At 35.5% G+C, this 19,325-nt stretch overlaps 1 protein-coding gene across 2 annotated transcripts; it reads left to right on the top strand.

Annotated features, from left to right (window-relative positions):
- Positions 1-376: 376 nt before the first annotated feature.
- LOC149089951 (uncharacterized) lies at positions 377-18,403 on the top strand. Of its 2 annotated transcripts, XM_089231286.1 has the most exons (8): positions 387-493; positions 2,233-2,270; positions 2,416-2,465; positions 3,145-3,230; positions 7,606-8,279; positions 8,547-8,779; positions 10,921-11,153; positions 16,006-18,403. In XM_089231286.1, exons 4-8 carry the CDS (start codon positions 3,159-3,161, stop codon positions 16,336-16,338), a joined length of 1,545 nt encoding a protein of 514 aa, XP_089087412.1. In that variant the 5' UTR covers positions 387-493; positions 2,233-2,270; positions 2,416-2,465; positions 3,145-3,158; the 3' UTR covers positions 16,339-18,403. The 2 variants fall into 2 exon arrangements, with proteins under 2 accessions (XP_089087404.1, XP_089087412.1); XM_089231278.1 differs by lacking the exon at positions 3,145-3,230 and having other exon boundaries at positions 377-493.
- The last annotated feature ends 922 nt before the right edge of the window (positions 18,404-19,325 follow it).

Below are 19,325 nucleotides of genomic sequence, written 5' to 3'. Positions count from 1 at the left end.
AAACGTAGAGCGCATCTTATTACTGTTCTGAATTGCCACGCTGTCAAATGTACCTACACGAACCTCCAGATGCAGACGACCGTGTTGCCTTAACGGCCGTATTCACCAACACAGTTTCAACTGCAATCGCAGGTGGAAGGATTGAAGATCAAAACGGATTGGTTAAATTAAGGATTTTAACCAATCCGTGTCGATCGCTGATTGTTTAACCTGCGCTTGCAGTTGAAACTGTGTTGGTGAATACGGCCGTTAGACTCGGTCTAAACGTAGGAAGACCATCTGAGAGAAAAATAAATCGTGAATTTTCTCATTGTAACTACGATAAGAAGAGGCACGGGTGCTGCGGTGCTAGCCGTTACAAAGGCACCCTTATCTTAATCTGTTTTTTTTTTTTTTTAGTTCACTTATGTTATCGTCCGCCATTTATTAGTGAATGGGTGAAAGTTTTGATTGATGTTTAAAAGCACTGGGATTTTTACTCATCGCAACTGCCGTAAGTGGATTTTTCACTCGTTATAATGAATCCGTCATTATTTATCTCTTTACAAATGGTCAACTTTCGAAATTTCTCATTAAAATAAATGCCGCGGAATAACGCTAAGTCCGCTAATCAAGGCTAAGTCGCGGAACTTTGAATAACTGAGAAACATTAATTTGAAGTCAAAAGAAATATGGTTTTTGTACTTGTTTATAAACTCCACATCTCAAATAATTTCGCGAGTATGGAAATAGCTTTTGAATTGAATATAAAGTCGGCCACAACGTGGAGGGGGGGTTGCTGGATCAGGAACTGTTTTTTCGTTCAAAACTCTGATCCTTATTTGAGGTGATATTTATTTGGTATATTTATATTATACTATTCCCACGAAGCCCAAGGGGGAAAACATGAAACGACCTACCAACCCTGTCCTGTTTCGAACTATTTTTGAGAAAGACCTACTCACAGATTGCGCACATATTTGGAAGGAGCAGAAAAAACTGTACCAGGTGAAACCAATTTCATCGAAATAACTTCATTTAATGTCGAGCTATAAGTGCAGAATTGAATTGTTGCCAAAGTTTTTAATCGTTAATTCTGCAAACATGCTTCTAGCTACAATAGGTCAAATTCACCAAAAACTTGTCCATTTCACCAGCTTTCAAAAGAGCCTACGATAAACGATATCAGTGCTCCGCTTCGGGAGAAATTTGGCCTTTTATTTGCAATACATCACTGAAATTATCGGTGTTTGTTGGAGTAGATATTGTATGGAAATTTGGAATTGGCGGTTACAGATTTTAGCTACAGTTTGATTTCACACAAAAAAGTCCTACAAGGTGACGCTACCTCTATCAACTGATATCTGTTATCTGTATTAAATGGGGGAGCAACAGGCAGTGAGAGATCAGTGAAGGGAAAAATGGAATCATTGCGAAAACCTATGAAAATTACTTTGACTAACGTAGATTTTAGCCATGTATTGCAGACAAAAGACTGAATTCCTTTTCCCTTTGGAACTTTATAGTGACCATTCTCAATTACAATAATCAATAGGGAAAGCCCTAAATATTTTCATCTAACAAACTGTGCCACATGTTTTCCTTCTTATATAATGACCACCCGATGTAACATCTCTTTGTTGTGGAACGATGGGGGTCGTTATTACGAGTGTCGACTGTATTACAGGTTTGAAAAATGCCAGGTCGCCATAGCGATTAAAAAATTGGTATTACAATTTTTTGTGTGATTAGTAAATTAGTCTGAGAACACAAAATTTTTGAAATTTATGACTTATCTACTTACATGGAAAGAGGATCATCAACGATGGTATTCACTGAGAGAGTTTATAGTCAGTTTTTGTATTGTAGATCATCTGGTTCGGTTAAAAACCTGAATTTGACCAATCCGTGTCAATCTCCTACCTACAAATTGTGATTATAGGGTAATATTCACTAACAGGGTTTAAACTAAGCCCTGGAAAAGTCGAGAAGCATTGCTGGTGCCTAGATTTTTTTTAGATTTGTTAAGCCCTGATGATTAATGTTGTATGATTGTATAATATCACAAAATACAGCGCAACTTTTTATTTGCCAAAGATGTGTTATTTTAAATAGAAATGATTCACTGCTATGTTCAGCTGCCATATTCCAATATGTTCTTAACTGTATCTTAAACATATTTTGTTGCTTATTTAATTTTGGTTTCACAAACATTTGTTTTTATTAAAAAAATTTTTTTTTCAATTTTTCCAGGTTAAAAATGGATAGTCGGCGATACAGAGATTCAGATGGTAATTTTGTTTCTTTGATTGTTGATACGATTTGGTTGTGTTTATCAGTGTATGAAATATTTATTTACATGTGTGTTAACATTTGCATTACATTCTTAATTCTATTTGGAATTTTTAACATTTTTCTTTCTTTTTGTTTTGACAGATGAAGATAACAGGAAAAATAGAAAAAAAGACTTGGAGCAATTCTTGTGGGTGAGTGAATAGAAACGACATTAGGAATATTTAGTTGAAAACTGGCTTTTACAGAGTTTTATGTATGTAATTCAGCAATAAGCAGGATTTCCATGTTTAAAATGTTAATGTATTGAATCAGAATATTTTTCGAGGACCTATTTATTTTTACTATTATAATTTATATAATTCATGAAAAAAATATTTTTCTCTTTATTCAACGTCATTGATGTGTGTAATAAGCAAAAGAACATTGAGGTTTCGGATATGTTCTAGCTGTTTAATTAAAAAAAGTATTGCATGTGTTTTCTCTTTTATTGAAAAGATTATCTTGAATTGAAAGGAGCCTGCTCTTGCGATTACAAAATCTGTCATGTTTCACCTACATAATTGTGGTGTGCTCCTAAAGTCTTGTCTTAAAATCTTTATTGCATGAAAAATCTTTAACTTTATTTTCATTTGAATTCCTAAAAGTTTATAAATAAAATCTTTTCTCAGTTCTATGTTGGTTTCAAATAGTTGCTTCTCTTGAAGATATGCTTCATTTCTATGAAAGGTTCAATTAAATTTTCCTTAATTATGATTGTTTCATGGAAATCCGGCTTTAAACTGCTGCTAGATTCTCAATTAAGTCTAAGTACATTCGCCTAAGTAACAATATCCATATTAACACATCATCTTTGTAAATATTACTGTCAAGAATCATCCACATTCATGGCATCCAACTTCAGATGCTCTCCAATGGGAGTTGAAAATCAAACTTATGAAGAGTTACTGCTTTGCAAGGTATGTGATTTTATTGATGGCTGAACAGAATAATAATAGTGAATAATGATAGAAAAAAAAGATTGAAAGTTTTATTCCATTGTTATTATTTATATGTTTTTACAGACTAAAATCATGTTCAAAATATTGTTAGAGGCTGATTATGATATGAAAAAAAAAATTGTTATCACCAACTCTTCATAAAAATAAGAATTTGTTCTGTTAAATACATTCAAAGCAAAATTTCATATTGATCTATGAAATTAAAGTCAACCTTTTTGGAGCAAATGCAGCTGCTTCTTTATAATTTTTTTGTTAGTTTCCTTTAGTGCACAAGACTTGTTTTATCCTTGTATATCTATATCAGTTACTGGCCCAATAATTCTGAAACTTTATATTATGCACAATCAAACCTTTTAATGACCTTGAAAATAGCTAAGCTTAGTTGAACTTAACCTAATGAGAAGAATTTTCTAAGTTTGAATTTTGAATGGAAATTTTTATTAACGCAAGTTTGTGAAAGAAGTAATTGATAAATGTTAAATTGTTAACTCTTACCAACATGAGTGATGTTACTTAAAATACTTGTCAATTTCATTCAATTTTCCAATATTTCATAATTATTCTAAGTAGCATTTCTATTTTGTGCAATGTTGGAATTGTTGCTTTGACACTTAACTTGTGTATCATTAAGCAGTCAACTAGCAATCAGAGATGCCGCTGTACTCTAATTTACTTGGATCCCGGGACATTGGCCAAATCTGGGTCCTTTTTGATTGAAAGGGGATTCCTCTCGAAAAGAATTAAAGTATGGGTCCTCCCCCCTCCCCCCATCATTCACTGATCCCTGCGAGTCAAATAATTAATTTCTAAAACCATATTTAATCCAAAGGTTCATTGAAAAAAAAAGATTAATGTACCAGCTTATAACTAGGTTCATTACTTACTAGAGAACACGTATAGAAGCTGAAGCAATCATCTGTATGAAAAGATTCAAAAATTTAGGTCATTGGAAAGAGTACTCGCAGTACTTATCATGGGGTGGTCTTGATGTAAGTGTTGCACAGCACCCATATCTGAACATGCCAAGTGATGGCATGCTTTCCAAATTTACATTTAATAAGCCTTATATGGTTTGATTCCGTTCTTGGGGAAGACTGGGGCATTGCTTGTACTCACAGTTCTACCAATCTTATTTGGTATGCTGGCGGCTCTAAGCTTGGAAACAGTACTGGAGCTGGAGTATGCTGTCCGGTCATCAACATGTGTCATCAACAGGCAAAAGAGAGAAATTGTGACTGCCCTAGTTTTAGGCAGAAGGAGCTGATGAAGCTCTGCAAAAATTGTATTTGTAGAGCTGTTGGTCTACTTACTGGCCACTGTACTCTTAAAAGGCATCTTAATGTCATAGGAGTTGGCAGTGACTCAACCTGTAGAGGTTGTTTATATGAGGAAGAAATGGTTACTCACTTTCTTTGTAAATGTGAAATGTACCCTGCACACAGGTTTGAGCATTTTGTTGAACCATAGGAGCTTCAAGTCATTCCTATTAGATCTATGCTGAACTTTTCTTTAGCTAAGTCTAAAACTACTAGAGAATGCATTCCATGGGATGTGTGAACCAAATTTTTATACATCGTGTTCTGAAATTCCAAGTATTTGATGTGCTATATAGCATGTGTCAGTGGTATCTGAGTAATTATTGTTTCCTTTGGCTCCTTATGATTCTTTAATTTTGATCTAAAAAATGTCATTCTCAAATCAGGCTTGCATAAAACTTGGACATGCACAAGTGTGAGAGGGGAAAAAAGTTTAATTTGTCGAAGTAACATTTCAATTTATAGGATGTAAATTTTTTTTTATGTATCTAAACTTGATAGTCGTTAAGCCTACAATTAAATTTTCTTCTATGATTGCTTTATATGATGTATTATTTAAATTGAATCTCATTAGGGAGTACTTAATTGGGATTGATTTTCCATGATATATAGAAATGTGATCATCAAATAGTAAATATGAAAATTCATATGAATGTAATTTTTTTCCCATAAACCACATACATCTCTCTGCAGTTTATGAACTTGTTGCATCTTGATTTGATGTCAAATGCTATTATTCACAGGCTGCGTGTATTTCATTGTTAGGATATTTAATTTTTTTCACAGGGTTCTGCAGCTAAACTTTGATAAGATTTTTTATTTTAGTGTTCATTAAAATTTTAAAAACAAAACACCTTAAGAATTTGGATTATCACTAAAAAATATTTAAATTCAATTATTTTGCTTATCATTTGATAAACTTTTACTTCTGTAAAAGGGTATACTCTTTTTCACTCTTCATGATTAAAATAGTCGACCCCAGATGTAACGGCACCATTTGGCTCACTGATTTCTGGTGTTATAATGAATTTGGCATTACATCAAGTCACAAATTAACGTGTGTAATCCCTATATATATATGGAAGATTTGTTCACTGAAAAAATTTGCCTTAAGTGGGTATGGTGTTGAATATGGGACACTACAACAGAGTTCGACTGTATATTTCTATCTATAACAATAAATCCTATATATTGATACCATTCTCTGGTTCCTGGTGTGTTGTTATATAATAGTTTCATTGTAAAGATTTACAAAGGTGTTTCTAGTGAAGTTTTAGATGTGATGGTATTAATTGAATTGATTCTTATTCAGTTTTTCATAAACATTTTTTGTACTGTAATTTCATGTGTTAAGCCTGCATAGTTGTATTGCCAGGGAAGAAAATGTCAAAAAAAATTCTGTACATCTTGCACTATTGCCCACATTTGGGGATTTGTGTTATTTCTTCCGATTCTGTCATAAGCAGGTTAGGACGAGTGGAAACATAAGAAATAATGGTGATACATATCCAATTTATTTCAAATGCATTCCTGTGTGTGGGAAGAAGTTGCAGAGAATGATCAATAAATCTATTTTTGATTTTTCAAACAAAATCTCTAGCCAGTTTCAGAATAAAATATAAGTATTTTAATTATCCACAAAGTATTGAAAACAACTTTTTTTGGATAGCATTGCAGGCTAAACACAGGAAATCTCGGTATTAAGATGAAGCTGATTTTGAATTGAATAATCAAAACAATATTTTGTATTTTGAACAAATAATTTCTTTTTTTTTTCCTTTTATTGCTGTCTTTAGCAAAACATTTACTACCATGTACAATTTATTTGGTAACCTCTAATAATATCTGTTGATGCATGAATTGATTAATGAATTGGAACTCCATTTGCACTACATTTTGTCATGGGACATACCCTTTTTTTCCCTTACATTGTAACTTGGGCTAATCTGATTAATTGATCAATTGCTAGTCAGTTGAAAATTTTATTTGAGTTTATTGACCTAATTAAAATTTCCCATTATATATTTTAAAATTTTCTTTACAAAACCATTAGTTCCAGTAAATTATGTTCCTATACGTAGCATTTCAATCAACATTAAAACAAACAAAATTATTATTTATTAATATAAAAAGTTGAAAAGCAAAAACAGCAAGCAGCTGAATAATATAAGTCTCACACATAAAATATTGATAATATGGTTACATTTTTAGCGGTAAATCACGAGTTAAAAAAAACAAACAAATAATGCATGGAGAATCTAACAGTTCAACCAAAAAATAGGTAAATTGCATGGAACATTTGTGCTTTTGTTTTCATGCGTGTTCTATTCTCTTGCACTGACAACAAACTTAACATAGGAAAAAAAGGAGTCTGTATTATGAGAGTGCTGCTACCCTCATTGAAAAGAGGTATTGGTGGCTTAAGCATGAGAGCAAAGATGGACTATTGCCTTCTCCTTTTGCTATTTATATCCTCTATGTTCTCACCCCCGCCTTTTTTCAAAGAGCCCATATCCACTAATGCCCTAGTACATAAAGGTTAGGAACTATATTAAAAACAAGATATTTCTAATTATTTGGCTTGACAAAGAGATTTTTCTAACATGTTTTATTTTTAAAAATGTGTTATTTAAAATCTTTTTTAATGTTTTTTTATGTTTGAATAATAATAGAATTCTTCCTTTTCCCTCTGCCAGTTATTTAATTCCTGCACTAATTGTTTTTATCTTGATGACCATTGTTGATTATATTTCAGGACTTAGATGATCATTTCACATGCTTAATAAAGCATTATATGGGAATTATTTGGAAAAAAGTGATGAAAATTAGTTTTGATAATATGCCAATGATTTTAATCTTGTGTACATGTATTTTTCTTTCTTTTGGAGTTTCGGTCTAGTTTTCTTCATCATTTGATCATTGATAATATGTTCATGAAAAATCATGCAATTGATCGTTAAACAAATTACTTGGAGTTAATTCATGCTTTTTTCTATTTACCCCTTCATTATTTTTAGACTTCTGATGATCCAAAAGGACTATCCTTGATAAAAAGCAATAGAAGCATCAGCCATAGTGATGAGAGTAGCCGCAGCAGGAGTCCTAGTCCATCTTACACAGAAGAACGAGTGAGGGATGCCAGAAAGTCAGACATCAATATCAGAAGTGAGGGCTTATGCAGAAGTGGAAGTGACAGCAGTAGAAGAAGTTCAAGAGACAGAAGTATCAGTCCAAGAAGCAACAGGCAGCAACAAGCAAGGCGCATGATTAGTCGTAACGTTGAATCGGTATCAAGGAAACTTGGTGAAGAGAGCATTGAAGAAAAAATGGATAGATATGTAAAAGCTGCTGAAAGGGAAAGTAGAGCACATTCTCACAGTAATAGTGGAGGTAGTAGTCCTGTCAGAATTCTAGAAGCTGCAAAATATAGCAAATCTAGATCTCCTAGTATATCAAAAAGAAGACATGATGGTGAGTCAAGGTCACGTCTAAAGAGAGATAGTAGAGAGAGATCAGGGTCAAGTAAAGATAGAAGAACTGATCGGCATCACAGAAATGAAGAAATGCGACCTCGTCGGTATCGTAGGTCACGCTCTAGAAGTCGTAGTCCTGCCCGCTATGGTCGCCGTGAGAGAAGTAGAGACAGGCGTAGGTATCGTAGAAGCCGTAGCAGGGATCGTTTTAGAGACAGGTGAGTTTTCTGTTCTATTTATTATTCTGGGGGGGGGGGGGAGAATTATTTCAAACATATACATAATATTGATCAATCTTTTGTTCTAACGAGCCTCATTGCATACCCTTATAAAAAATTCGTATTTACTTTTACAGAGTTTGAAAGATCGTGTTTTGATTTAAAAGGGAGAGTTTTTCAAAATTAAAATTTCCAATAGGCACATTTGCCCATTTGTATTTTTTCAATTATTTATTGTTAAATGAATTTCTCAATTTGGAATTTTAGGAGTCCAAAAAGAAGATCAAGGTCTGGAAGTCGAGGGCGTCGTAGGAGGAGTCGTAGTAGAGATCGTCATAGACGCAGCAGAAGTCGAAGTTATGAAAGACGAATCCGATCGAGACGCAGGAGAAGTTCAAGCCATGATCGTCATAGAAGGCGAGCACACTCGCATAGTTCTAGTCGCAGCAAAAGTAGGAGCCGTGCATCTTGTTCTAGAGAAAGATCAAAACCAAAAACAGGTACCACAATTTCTTTCCCAGAGAGTTCAATATTTTGTCTTTAGATATTTTCTTTTTTTGCTGTGGATACAAGTAATAAGGCATAGAAAAAAAAACGTGAATCATTGCTTTATACAATGAACTTCCTTATTTCAAAGTTGTTTCAGTGATTGTTATTGCTTCAAGTTATCAATAATTCTAATTACAGAAATTTAATTTATAAACTTGCCAAAGGTAAGCAAAGTTGCCAATTATTGCTAAAATCACCAAGAAAACGCCAAAGGCAGAAAATGAAGCACCATTGCATTGAAGCAGTAGAATTAAATTAATTGTATGGGGGGACTTTTATATGACAATATTTAAAGTCATAATTATAATATAACTAGCTATAATACTAAGGGTTGCCCCGGGCTTTCTTCAGTGAGGCTTTTTGGATCACGTGATATCCCCCCCTTTCTTTGAGGGACATACAAACCGTTTCCAAGTTAACCAATATTACGACTTCCTGCCAATTCACAAAATAAACAAATCTAGATTTAAAGAAACGTAGAAATAAAAATATATTTTTTTCCTTTTTCAAGAGGTGCTAGGTATATCGATTTTTCCCCCTCCCCGAACTTCAAGTTATCCATCTGCCTGTTTCTGCTTCCAAAAATGTTTAATTAAAGCTGTGAAATTTCATCGATGTACTTTATGGGGCCCATAATTAATTTTAAAACAACCGGAACTATATGAATTTATGCAGTTGAATATTAAAAGATAATATGGGGACATTAATTTTCATGCTTGAGAAAATATAAATGAAAAGCTGAAATCAATGTTATTGTATGGATATCCAACTCAAAAGTAGGTCCATCTAATTACTTAATATTTAATTTTCTGGGCTTCGTGTCCGTAAGCGAACTCAATATTTCAAAATTTCAGAATTCAATAGTTTTAAAATTATTGACGTGGCGGAAAATCCCACTCTAAATTTCTGCAGTAAAATTGGCAATTTTAACACTGATTTCTATGGGGGATCATCCCTTGCCTTGTAAAAGCATATACACGTCTGAAATGCATTGCTAAGGAACCACGGTAACCAAAGTAAATGTTCCGAAAGTGATTGTTGAGGCCCAAAAACCATAATTGCCCAACAGTTTTTTGCCCATTTGAAGCATTTGCCCTGCTCTGACGAAATTTTAAAGTAGCCCATCATTCAAGTCAGGTTGCATTTAGTATACATGCAAAAATTTGGCGACGATCGATCTAAAATTGTAGATTGGTATAGAGAACAGTCATGCAAACACCGAAAATGAATTTTATATATATAGATTCATAGGATTAGGAAAATAACTTTAATTGAGAATAAGAATTTCAATAGACTTCATTGTGAAAATACATTATATGGAAAATAATGGGACAGTTTTTTCATGAAAGTTAGGACCAAAATTACATGAAAATATCAATGTCTCAGAAAATACAAGTCATATAGTCACCCTAGATATATAATTACATGCTTTCTTTTTCTTTTTTTTATCGAAGGCAAATTTTAATACTGTTTCAAACATAAAATGATTTCTGCCTAAATGTCATTTATATACTAAGGCTTTTTTTTTAAAAGCAAGACTTTTTAGAACTTGACATTACCTACAAATTGAAATGAGAATTATAATTGTTTTAAGAAATTATATGCGTTTAATAAATTAACATTTTTCTCTCTGAAACTTGAAATTAAAAATGAGTAAATGTTGAATATAAATTATAAAAATCCAAGTAATTTCATTTTTAAAAATACTGATTTTTATCAACTGCAATACAAATGTCCTTTAATTTTAAAATTTTATATGGGAAAAGTGCTTGAATAATCCTTGAGTTTTTTTACTTTCAAAGAGTATGAACCATGTGTTATAGTATCAGGATTTTTGTTTGTCTTACAGGCGAGATGCTAGGTAATACACGGGCAAATGCTTTGGGGTTTTTTTTATTCTTCTCATATTAACAAGAGTTCAACTGTAACATACATTTAGCATTAGGAAATTGTTCCAAATTTTTTTCAGATAAGTCTTTGATCAGTGAATTTTCACCAGAATTTATGTCTAACATTTGCTTTCACCCAATCGAAGTTTATTTTGTTTCATTGAAATTATATTTGAAATTTGCTTTTATCTTTTTTATTATAGAGCCAGGTTCTGATATTAAAGTAGGATCATTGCCCTTGTCGACTACTGCAAGCACCATGACTCCGCAGATGGCCCTTCAGCAGACAATGGCTGCCATGAGTGCTAAAGCACAAGCTCTTACTGGTGTTGAGCTACCAAAGTATTATAATCCTGCTGCTGTGAATCCCTTGAAATATGCTGAACAGGTACAGAAAAGGAAGTTGCTGTGGCAAACAACTGAAAAAAAAGCAGAGGTCAGTTTTTTAGATTAATTGCCCTATCATACCAATACACAGGGTGATAACCACTCATTATTGTCCAGTAGCTACTTCCTTAACTGTTAGTTGGTTGTCTTAGAAGAAACCTCCAATTTCAAAAATGTCGCACGGCATCCTAGAAACAGTTTAAATTTAAAAAATATATATACACTGCTGGCCACCCAAATTGCAACACCAAGAAAGACAAGAGATATCGCAACAATATTTATTTTGTAGATAACATGTTGACCAAGCATCAAATGATTAAATTTATAGACTTCTGTGAAGTGTGGTTCCTGCCAAAATCAGTAGCCAGAGTAGCCGCCATTGTTGGAGATCACCGCTGCCACACGCCTCGGCATTGATTCAAAGAGACTTTGGATGTGTTCTTGGGGTACAGCAGACCAAGCAGCTTCCACGCGTTGCCAAAGTTGATCTGGTGTGGCAGCTGGGGATGTAATCTGGGTCAATCGTTGAGCAACCATGGACCACATGTTTTCTATCGGCGAAAGATCCGGAGAGCGAGCTGGCCAGGGAAGCAATTCAATCTGGCGATTGACGAAGAACCTTTGGACAATGCGTGCCACGTGTGGTCGCGCATTATCCTGTTGAAATATGGCTGTGGGCAAGCCCTGAAGGTAAGGAAGGACAACTGGCTCCAACACCTCGGAGATGTAGCGCTGGCTTTTTAAAGTACCGGCAATGCGTACTAGAGGAGTGCGAGAGTGATATCCAATACCACCCCGTACCATAATACCCGGTGCAGGACCAGTGTGGCGGTGCATAACGCCGCAGCTGTTCAGCATCCTCTCTCCACTGTGTCTCCAGACTCGAATCCGACCATCGTGGTGTTGCAGACAGAAGCGTGACTCGTCAGTAAAGACAATTTCATTACATTGTGCCGTCCAATTCCTTCTTTCATCGCACCATTGGCGGCGGAGACGTCTGTGGTTCTGCGTCAAGGGTAGACGAAGCAATGGACGTCTTGCGGACAGACCACTCTGCTGTAAACGGCGTCGAATGTTACACGCAGACACTGGATGATGCGGTACAGACTGAATGTGCTGTGCTATGGCTTGTGATGTGGCTGAGCGATCCGTCACTGCCATACGCACAATACGCCTGTCTAAACGTGAAGTGGTGCACTGAGGTGGATGCGATCGAACACGTCGGTCCATCGTACCCTCCTGCATCCAACGATCACATATCCGCATTACAGTTGTTTGGTTTCGTCCAACACGACTACCGATTTCCCTGAAAGATAATCCACAATCTCGGTAGGCCACTATCCTTCCTCTGTCGAACTCGGATACTTGATCAAAAGATGATCGCTGTTTTCTGCGAGGCATAATTGATCGTTTTTTTGAAAAAACCACAAGAAAAACACAATTGCCGTACTTCAAATCGTCGAAATCTCCAAGCCTTAAATAGCGCTTTGAAGTGGCGCCACAGGCGCGCGTGATGTGCGTCTGCGCTGAAATTCTAATCATTTGCATATCTCACCTCCGCTAATGCATGTTGTAAATTTCATATTATTTGCATGCTTCCTTCAGGGTGTTGCATTTACGGTGGCCAGCAGTGTATTTTGTAAAAACGTTGAGGTTATAATTTTCATATCTTAGTCCTATAAGTTTTTTGGTAAAATTTTACAACCAGAATTGACCAATTAATAAGTTGAATTTCTTAGGTAAAAATGTTTTCATATGCATAAAAATGCTAACCTCTCCCCCAAAAAATGTAAATATTTACATATTCAGGGCATCTACCATCAAGGAAAAGTCACGGATGAGAAAAGAGTCATGAAAGTCCTGAAAAAGGTCACAAAATTTGTGTAAAGGTCAGGAATTTTTCTAATGATTCTCCAGAGATGTTTTTCAATTTTTCCCTAAAAGCTAGGCTTTGGAGAAGCTGCGGTATTGGGTATTTTTTCTTTCTCTGGTTTTTCTTTTTTTACCCTGGAGGGATGGATAGATGGGTGAGTAGCAACAGAAAAGAACAATGTCAATGTGTAGTCACCCTACATGGGGTCAGACATTATAGGTGGGGCAAAAAAGCTTTTTAGCGTGGATGAACAAAAAGATCTTTTTTTCTTTGCTTGTTGGGACCTTTCAACATTTGTAATATTCAGTCTAAAGCAGTGTTCTCAGGATCAGGGGATAATTCTTAATTGGGGGGGGGGGGGGAGTGGCGTTTACTGGCACAAGAGTCCTTTTGGGAACCATATTGGTTTTCTGTAGAAAGGACATGACCTTCCCCTCACATCATGGAGCAGGGCCTATAGGCTGTTGGATCTTTGGCGGGTCCGCAAGCCAGAGTTTTCACGGGGTGGGCCTCTGTAGTAAATTTATAGCATGAAAAAACAAAATGGTGCCGGGCCTCCGAGCTGCAGCCCTGTCAGCGTCAACCTTATGGGGAAAAGGTTTTACGAAGAAAGGTGTTTTTAAAAAAAAAAATTGTCATCCATTTTTTTTAATTTTGTTGATCTTTACAGACTAGCTGCGAACAATGAAATCATGCAGTATACGCGTATGACAGAATAGGAGAGTTGAAGAGAAGACAAACATCAAACTCATTTACCATTAATTGCATCACGCAACATTCAGGCTGAATTTAAAGGAATACCACAGTGTTTTTAAAAGTGTGTGTCGTGGCGAGCTGAAAATATTTATTTATGCACCTGTTTACGCTTTGAAAGGGTTTTTTTGTATAAGAAAAATATCTGGCAAACTTTTTAGGGGGCTGCTGATGAACCATTGGAATGCGGTGACAAGCTTGCGACCTTAGACTGAAAACAAAGCATTACGATAAATAACAATTAGCATGCCGAGCAAATAACAAGCATCTAAAGTATCAGACTTTGAAAAATGTGAATAGGAAAAGGAATACAGTCGAATCCCGTTATAACGAATGCCAAGAGACCGGAGAAATCACTTCAAATGAAATTTTGTTATAAAGGAATTCCATGTTACTTAGCATTGTTCCTATGTAAACTTATTTGGGGGATCAGAAAAGTGTTCATTAAAACAAGATTTTTGCTATAACGGTATTCAACTGTATGTGAAATCTGTGCGCTTCCTTCGCAGAAGGGCCCTTGGTTAGTCTAGTTGGGGCGGTCCTGATTTTTTCCCTCGTACTGGAGTAAGAGGGGAAAAATGAACATCGTGAAGGCCCTTGTCTAGTTTCCCAACCACCAGGCCCTGACATCTGCCAAACCGTGCTGTGAGTGGTTTATTTTATTTTTACCCATTTGTTTCCCATTAATCGTGTGTATGGCTGGGGCCATCCAATCAAGAAAAAGATATCAACCATGCCACAGGATTCCAAAAGTTGAAAACCACATCCTGCAGTAGGGCCCCTAGGCTAAGATCATCGACGGTCCCAGGCCAGATTTTTCACGGGCTCCCATATAGCAAATTGATAGTGTGAAAAAGAAAAATTGAGAATTATCTCGGATCCATGGGCTGGAACCCTGTCAGCCCTCTACTCTGGTGAATGGGGCATTGACTGTTGGAATTGGAAAATCGGGCTGACTATGTTGGTACCTTTACACGATGGTTTCGGCTCTCGTATATAAACATTTCTGTTGATTTTTTTTCATTTTATTCATTTTACCTACTCTATGTTTTGTCTGCACGTGGTAATGCAATCAGTAAAGAAATGAGCTCATTCTATTTAGATGGCATTTTCTTGTGATGCATGTCTCTGTCTGGCAGTGCGTGTCGATTCTGATGGCAAACTGCTGATTTCTACAGACGACGCTGATTGTTGAAACGATGGAACAAACGCACATCTCGCTGCGTTCAACATTGTTCGGCTCTTATTCTGTCTTGAGCCCACTATTGCTATGCGTCGCAGCGCTTTGCAATGCAAGTTGTTGTGCCTGGGGCTTAATATTGGTCAATAGTGTGTTGAGTAGTTTTGCATTTGCAGGACAACTTGCGTGGGCGCATCCATGGAGCTTGTTTTGGAAAGTTTCGTCGTAGGTGCTGAAGGAACTCAGATACCTCAAAAACAGGAGGAGGTCTAGGGTTGCCAGACAACTATGTATATATGACCTGGAAACGTATGCTGGGATAGATTGCATTGGATATTCATGATCTACTGAGGGTGAAGGCTTAGGGGACCTCGCAAAGTTGGTTGAAGGCATGGGTGGTGATACAGGGGGGGACAATCGTGCCCCCGATTTAAAAAAAAATTATTAGCATAGGCAGAAAGTGGACATTTGTCTCCCCCCCCCCCCCCCCCCCCCGTTTGAGAAACAACCTGTAGCTGTATATGCTTTTGCAGAGGCGGCTCATGTGACATGAGCCCTTAGGGTCCAGTTCCTATGGGATGTTGTATTGATTTTTGTTTATTGTGGTTGGAGGGGCTCTTTCCACCACCCCATCTGGGTGAAATTCAGCACTGAGGTTTCATGCCAATGTTGGCATGTCGGTATGTGTATATGCGACATCTTCATCATGCTCTTCGAAAAGTTTCGAAGTATTAAAATAATTGATTTCTTATCAAATGTTTTTATTTTGTAAATTCACTTGTTTCCCCTTTCATCAACACCCCCCTATTTTATTAACCCAAACCCCCTTAGGTGGTTGTTACTCACAGTTTGGAAACCACTGATAACTGATATAAAAAAATAGTCCAGCATGGTTCATTTTGTCAAATGAGAAAAGGTCACAGAAAAGTCACTGAATTTTGCTTTTGGTATTTGGTAGACACCCTGATATTAAATATTTTGTAAAAAAAATAAAAAATACTTTCATGAATAGTGTTTTCGTAATGAGATAAATTGTGTTAACTCGAAATTACTTCTTGTAGAAGCTGTTATGATACTGAAATTCTATATTTGCAGCAAGAGCAGCCAAAAAATACAGTGTGGGACAATCTGAAGTTCTCTCAAGATCAGGATGGCAAGATGACAGCGAAATTTAGAAAGCTGATGGGCATTAGAAGCGCTGATGGTGCTGCAACTTCATCTGCATCAGATGGAGAGGGGAAACAGTTTGAAGGAATTGATGTATCTGAAAAACCAACAGATCTGGCTGCTATCCAAAAGCAAGAAGAGCTCTTCAGGCACTTGGATCAGCAGTATGAAGTAGCCAGAATGTCCACCCACACCCATCGTGGTGTTGGGTTGGGTTATTCTTCACAAATAGTTTTTCCACCAATGCAAAGACCAACTTGATGTCTGTTGTTCTTGTATTTTTTCCCTTAACCAAAATTAATTTTTTGGAGGATATAAAATATGAATTTTTTGGAATAGAAAAGCCTTCCATTAAGATTTTTTTCACATCCAATGTTTTTCAGCCGTTGATTTCAGTGCAGAACCATTGAAAGATTACAAAAAATCTTTCCCTTTATCAATCTCTCTGAAATAAGTTGTATGTGTAAGTAAAAAAAAATTATTTCTTTTTCAAGGCGTCTTTTTTTGTTACTTAATACATAATCACAAAATTGTGCTGTCTGTGAAATACAATCAAAAATGGTATCGGTTTCTTCAGGCCTCTAGGAAATCCAAGTTCCAATTAATTCAAGTTCTTAGAGTATTCATCAGTGAGTTGTTATTAGAGGATTATTTGGCTGACTTTTTAACAAGTAACAGGCCAATTTTCTTTTTCTTTTGCCCTATCATGCTGATGACTTTTATAACAATATATATTTTAAACCCCTTTTTCCCACCAATATAACAAGACGAATATTGAGTTCTTTTCTTTTGGTTTTTCTGAAGTGTAATTTCTCATTCTTATTCAGAAGAGTAGACTTCAAATTAATATGTGAGAAATAAGAACATAGTGAAGTATAAATGTACATATGTTATATATATGAAGAATGTAATTATTTCATCTCTAGCATTGAGAATAATGGTTGGGTATTGGCAAATAGACATTATAAATACCAACTAGTTTTGCTATTTGTTTTAATATCTTTAAATAAATAGTGTTTTTTTATATAATCATTATTGATCACCTTAATTTCCTCATTTGCATTTCTTTCATATGCGATTTTGAAGGTAAATAGCATTGTCTCCTAATTATCAGCTGAAGTGCGTACACTTCTAAAGTTCTTTGTCATCACGTGAATTCATCATCACTCTTATTATTTCTTTCCTATCTGTTAGATGCAGCTTTAATTGTAACTAAGTCCCACTAAATTGGCTAGCAGGCCACTATAGATAGTAAAATCGTAAAATTTTTAACATGGAACCAATGGCAATTCTAGTAAAGCCTACTTTTTCTCAAAATAAAGATTATTCAAGTTACCATACCCATTAAATATTACACAAATGGAAAGCAACATAAAATTTAAAGCTCACTCATGTTGCATTCAAATGTCTGAGTATCTAATGTGCTTCATAGTAAAACTTTACTAATGCTCTTGACAGCAGAGTTATTTGCCATTTTTTTTTAACCTGGATCAAAATGGTCTAAGGAGAAAGTCTGGTGTCTGACTTTAAAAATTTATGTTTCAAATGAATTATGTATGATTTTTTTTTTTGAGAGGCATTTTAACTTTTGTCTTGGTATCTAACATTCCTTGATACATTATATGTGTTTTCTGCTGCAATAGTGTTATCCATTTGAGAAATGTTTTTCACAAGCTTGCATGTATGCCATTTGAATATTTCAAAATAGGGCATGATTAGCTTTCACTGGATTTATTCCGAGACAAAAATGGGACTTAGAGTTTAAATTCATTCAAACATTTTGAACTAGTCTTTATTTTAAATTGCTCAGAACTATTATTTCACGTGATTCAATAGTGTTTTTTTATGTTGTGTTTCTGTGTAGCAGATGTCTATCCACAGTAAAGCTTCAGATTTAGAAGTTCAATTTGCTCTGAGGTAAATGTATAAACTTGTGTTTGTGCTCCAGTGAGTCAGCAGATGATTTTATCATATATTCTCTCAGTGCTATTACCAGCTATGTATGAAAAATAGAGGGGGTTATAATATTGTAACTACTAATTGCTTTAATTTTAGATCAATGATAATTGTACATTACATTTTGCTTTAGTAAAAAATGTGCTGCTGTGTAAAAAAAATTGTTAATGTTGAGAGTAATGTGTGCAAATTCATATGTGAGTTTTTGTTTTTCGCTGTGTGCTCTTGTTTGTAGGGAAAAAATTCAGACTACAAAAACTTTCATTTATGATGTTTATGCTGTTGCATTATAGTAGCATTTGGTTGAAATTACCATTATCCTTTAGTGTAGTTTGAAAATTCTTGTGAATAAAGTGTTCTGTTCAAATGATTGGGTTTTTAAAATCTCCCCCCGTGTCTTCCATTGTCTCAAATGTTGGCTGGAGGATTCATTCCAATGTCTTATTTCATCCTATGAAATATGTCATTTGTTCATGAGAATGTGTAAAGGCAGCTATGCACACGTAACTATGACTACTTAATCATACTGCACCTCTTACACATGTGAAACTTGTAACGACTGGTATATGCAGAAATGTATAAACTCTTGCGCATATAATTTGTCATAGTGTGTTGTTTGCTGGTGCTGCCATCTGTGTTCCACCGTTTGAAGTGAATGTGGTAAATGCTTGAATTTTCCTGCTGTGTAATTATTGTCGGAAGTCTGTCTTCTCTGCTGAGCAAATGGGAGACCAGCTCAAATTTGGAAAACCATACATACGTAACTGCAATCTTAACAAGGATGCATTTTCAATCTTCTGTACAAGCATGATTGAGCATGTGTAGGGAAGCAGTTTGATTGTACAAGTGGCTTGAAGATTGAAAAAATTTTGGTTATGCAAGCCAGTATCAGTCTTCGTGCTTCAGACAGAATTGCTTGATGGTATTTTTCTTTAGTACGCAAGGACAGAGGGAGTGCATCACTCAAACTCGGCATATTCTGAGTCCTGTGCGAACTGGTTCTTTTGCCAGTATACGTGTACCGTGTTTATGATGAAAGGGAAATTTTGCATGCTTGTCACACTTGCAGGCCACATGTAGCCGCTTTTCGATTAGCATTTCTCGACATCTCTGGACCAAGGGCCACTGAAGTTTCTGTAAATTAGAGGTCTGTCAAATTATTTCAGAATGTGAGCCTAGAATTTATTCAAACCTATGTAAAAATCATTAATATCAGTTGAATATAACTGAATAATTCTTCATTTAAAATTTGAATTAAATTTTGAAGTATGGTGAACCCACCCACCTGTTCT

Source organism: Pholcus phalangioides, unplaced genomic scaffold, assembly GCF_987345545.1.
Source record: "Pholcus phalangioides strain wild (caught in Gottingen) unplaced genomic scaffold, Ppha-v1.0 ptg000001l_1, whole genome shotgun sequence".
Lineage (NCBI taxonomy): Eukaryota > Metazoa > Arthropoda > Arachnida > Araneae > Pholcidae > Pholcus > Pholcus phalangioides.
This window is presented reverse-complemented; position numbering and strand designations above follow the sequence as displayed.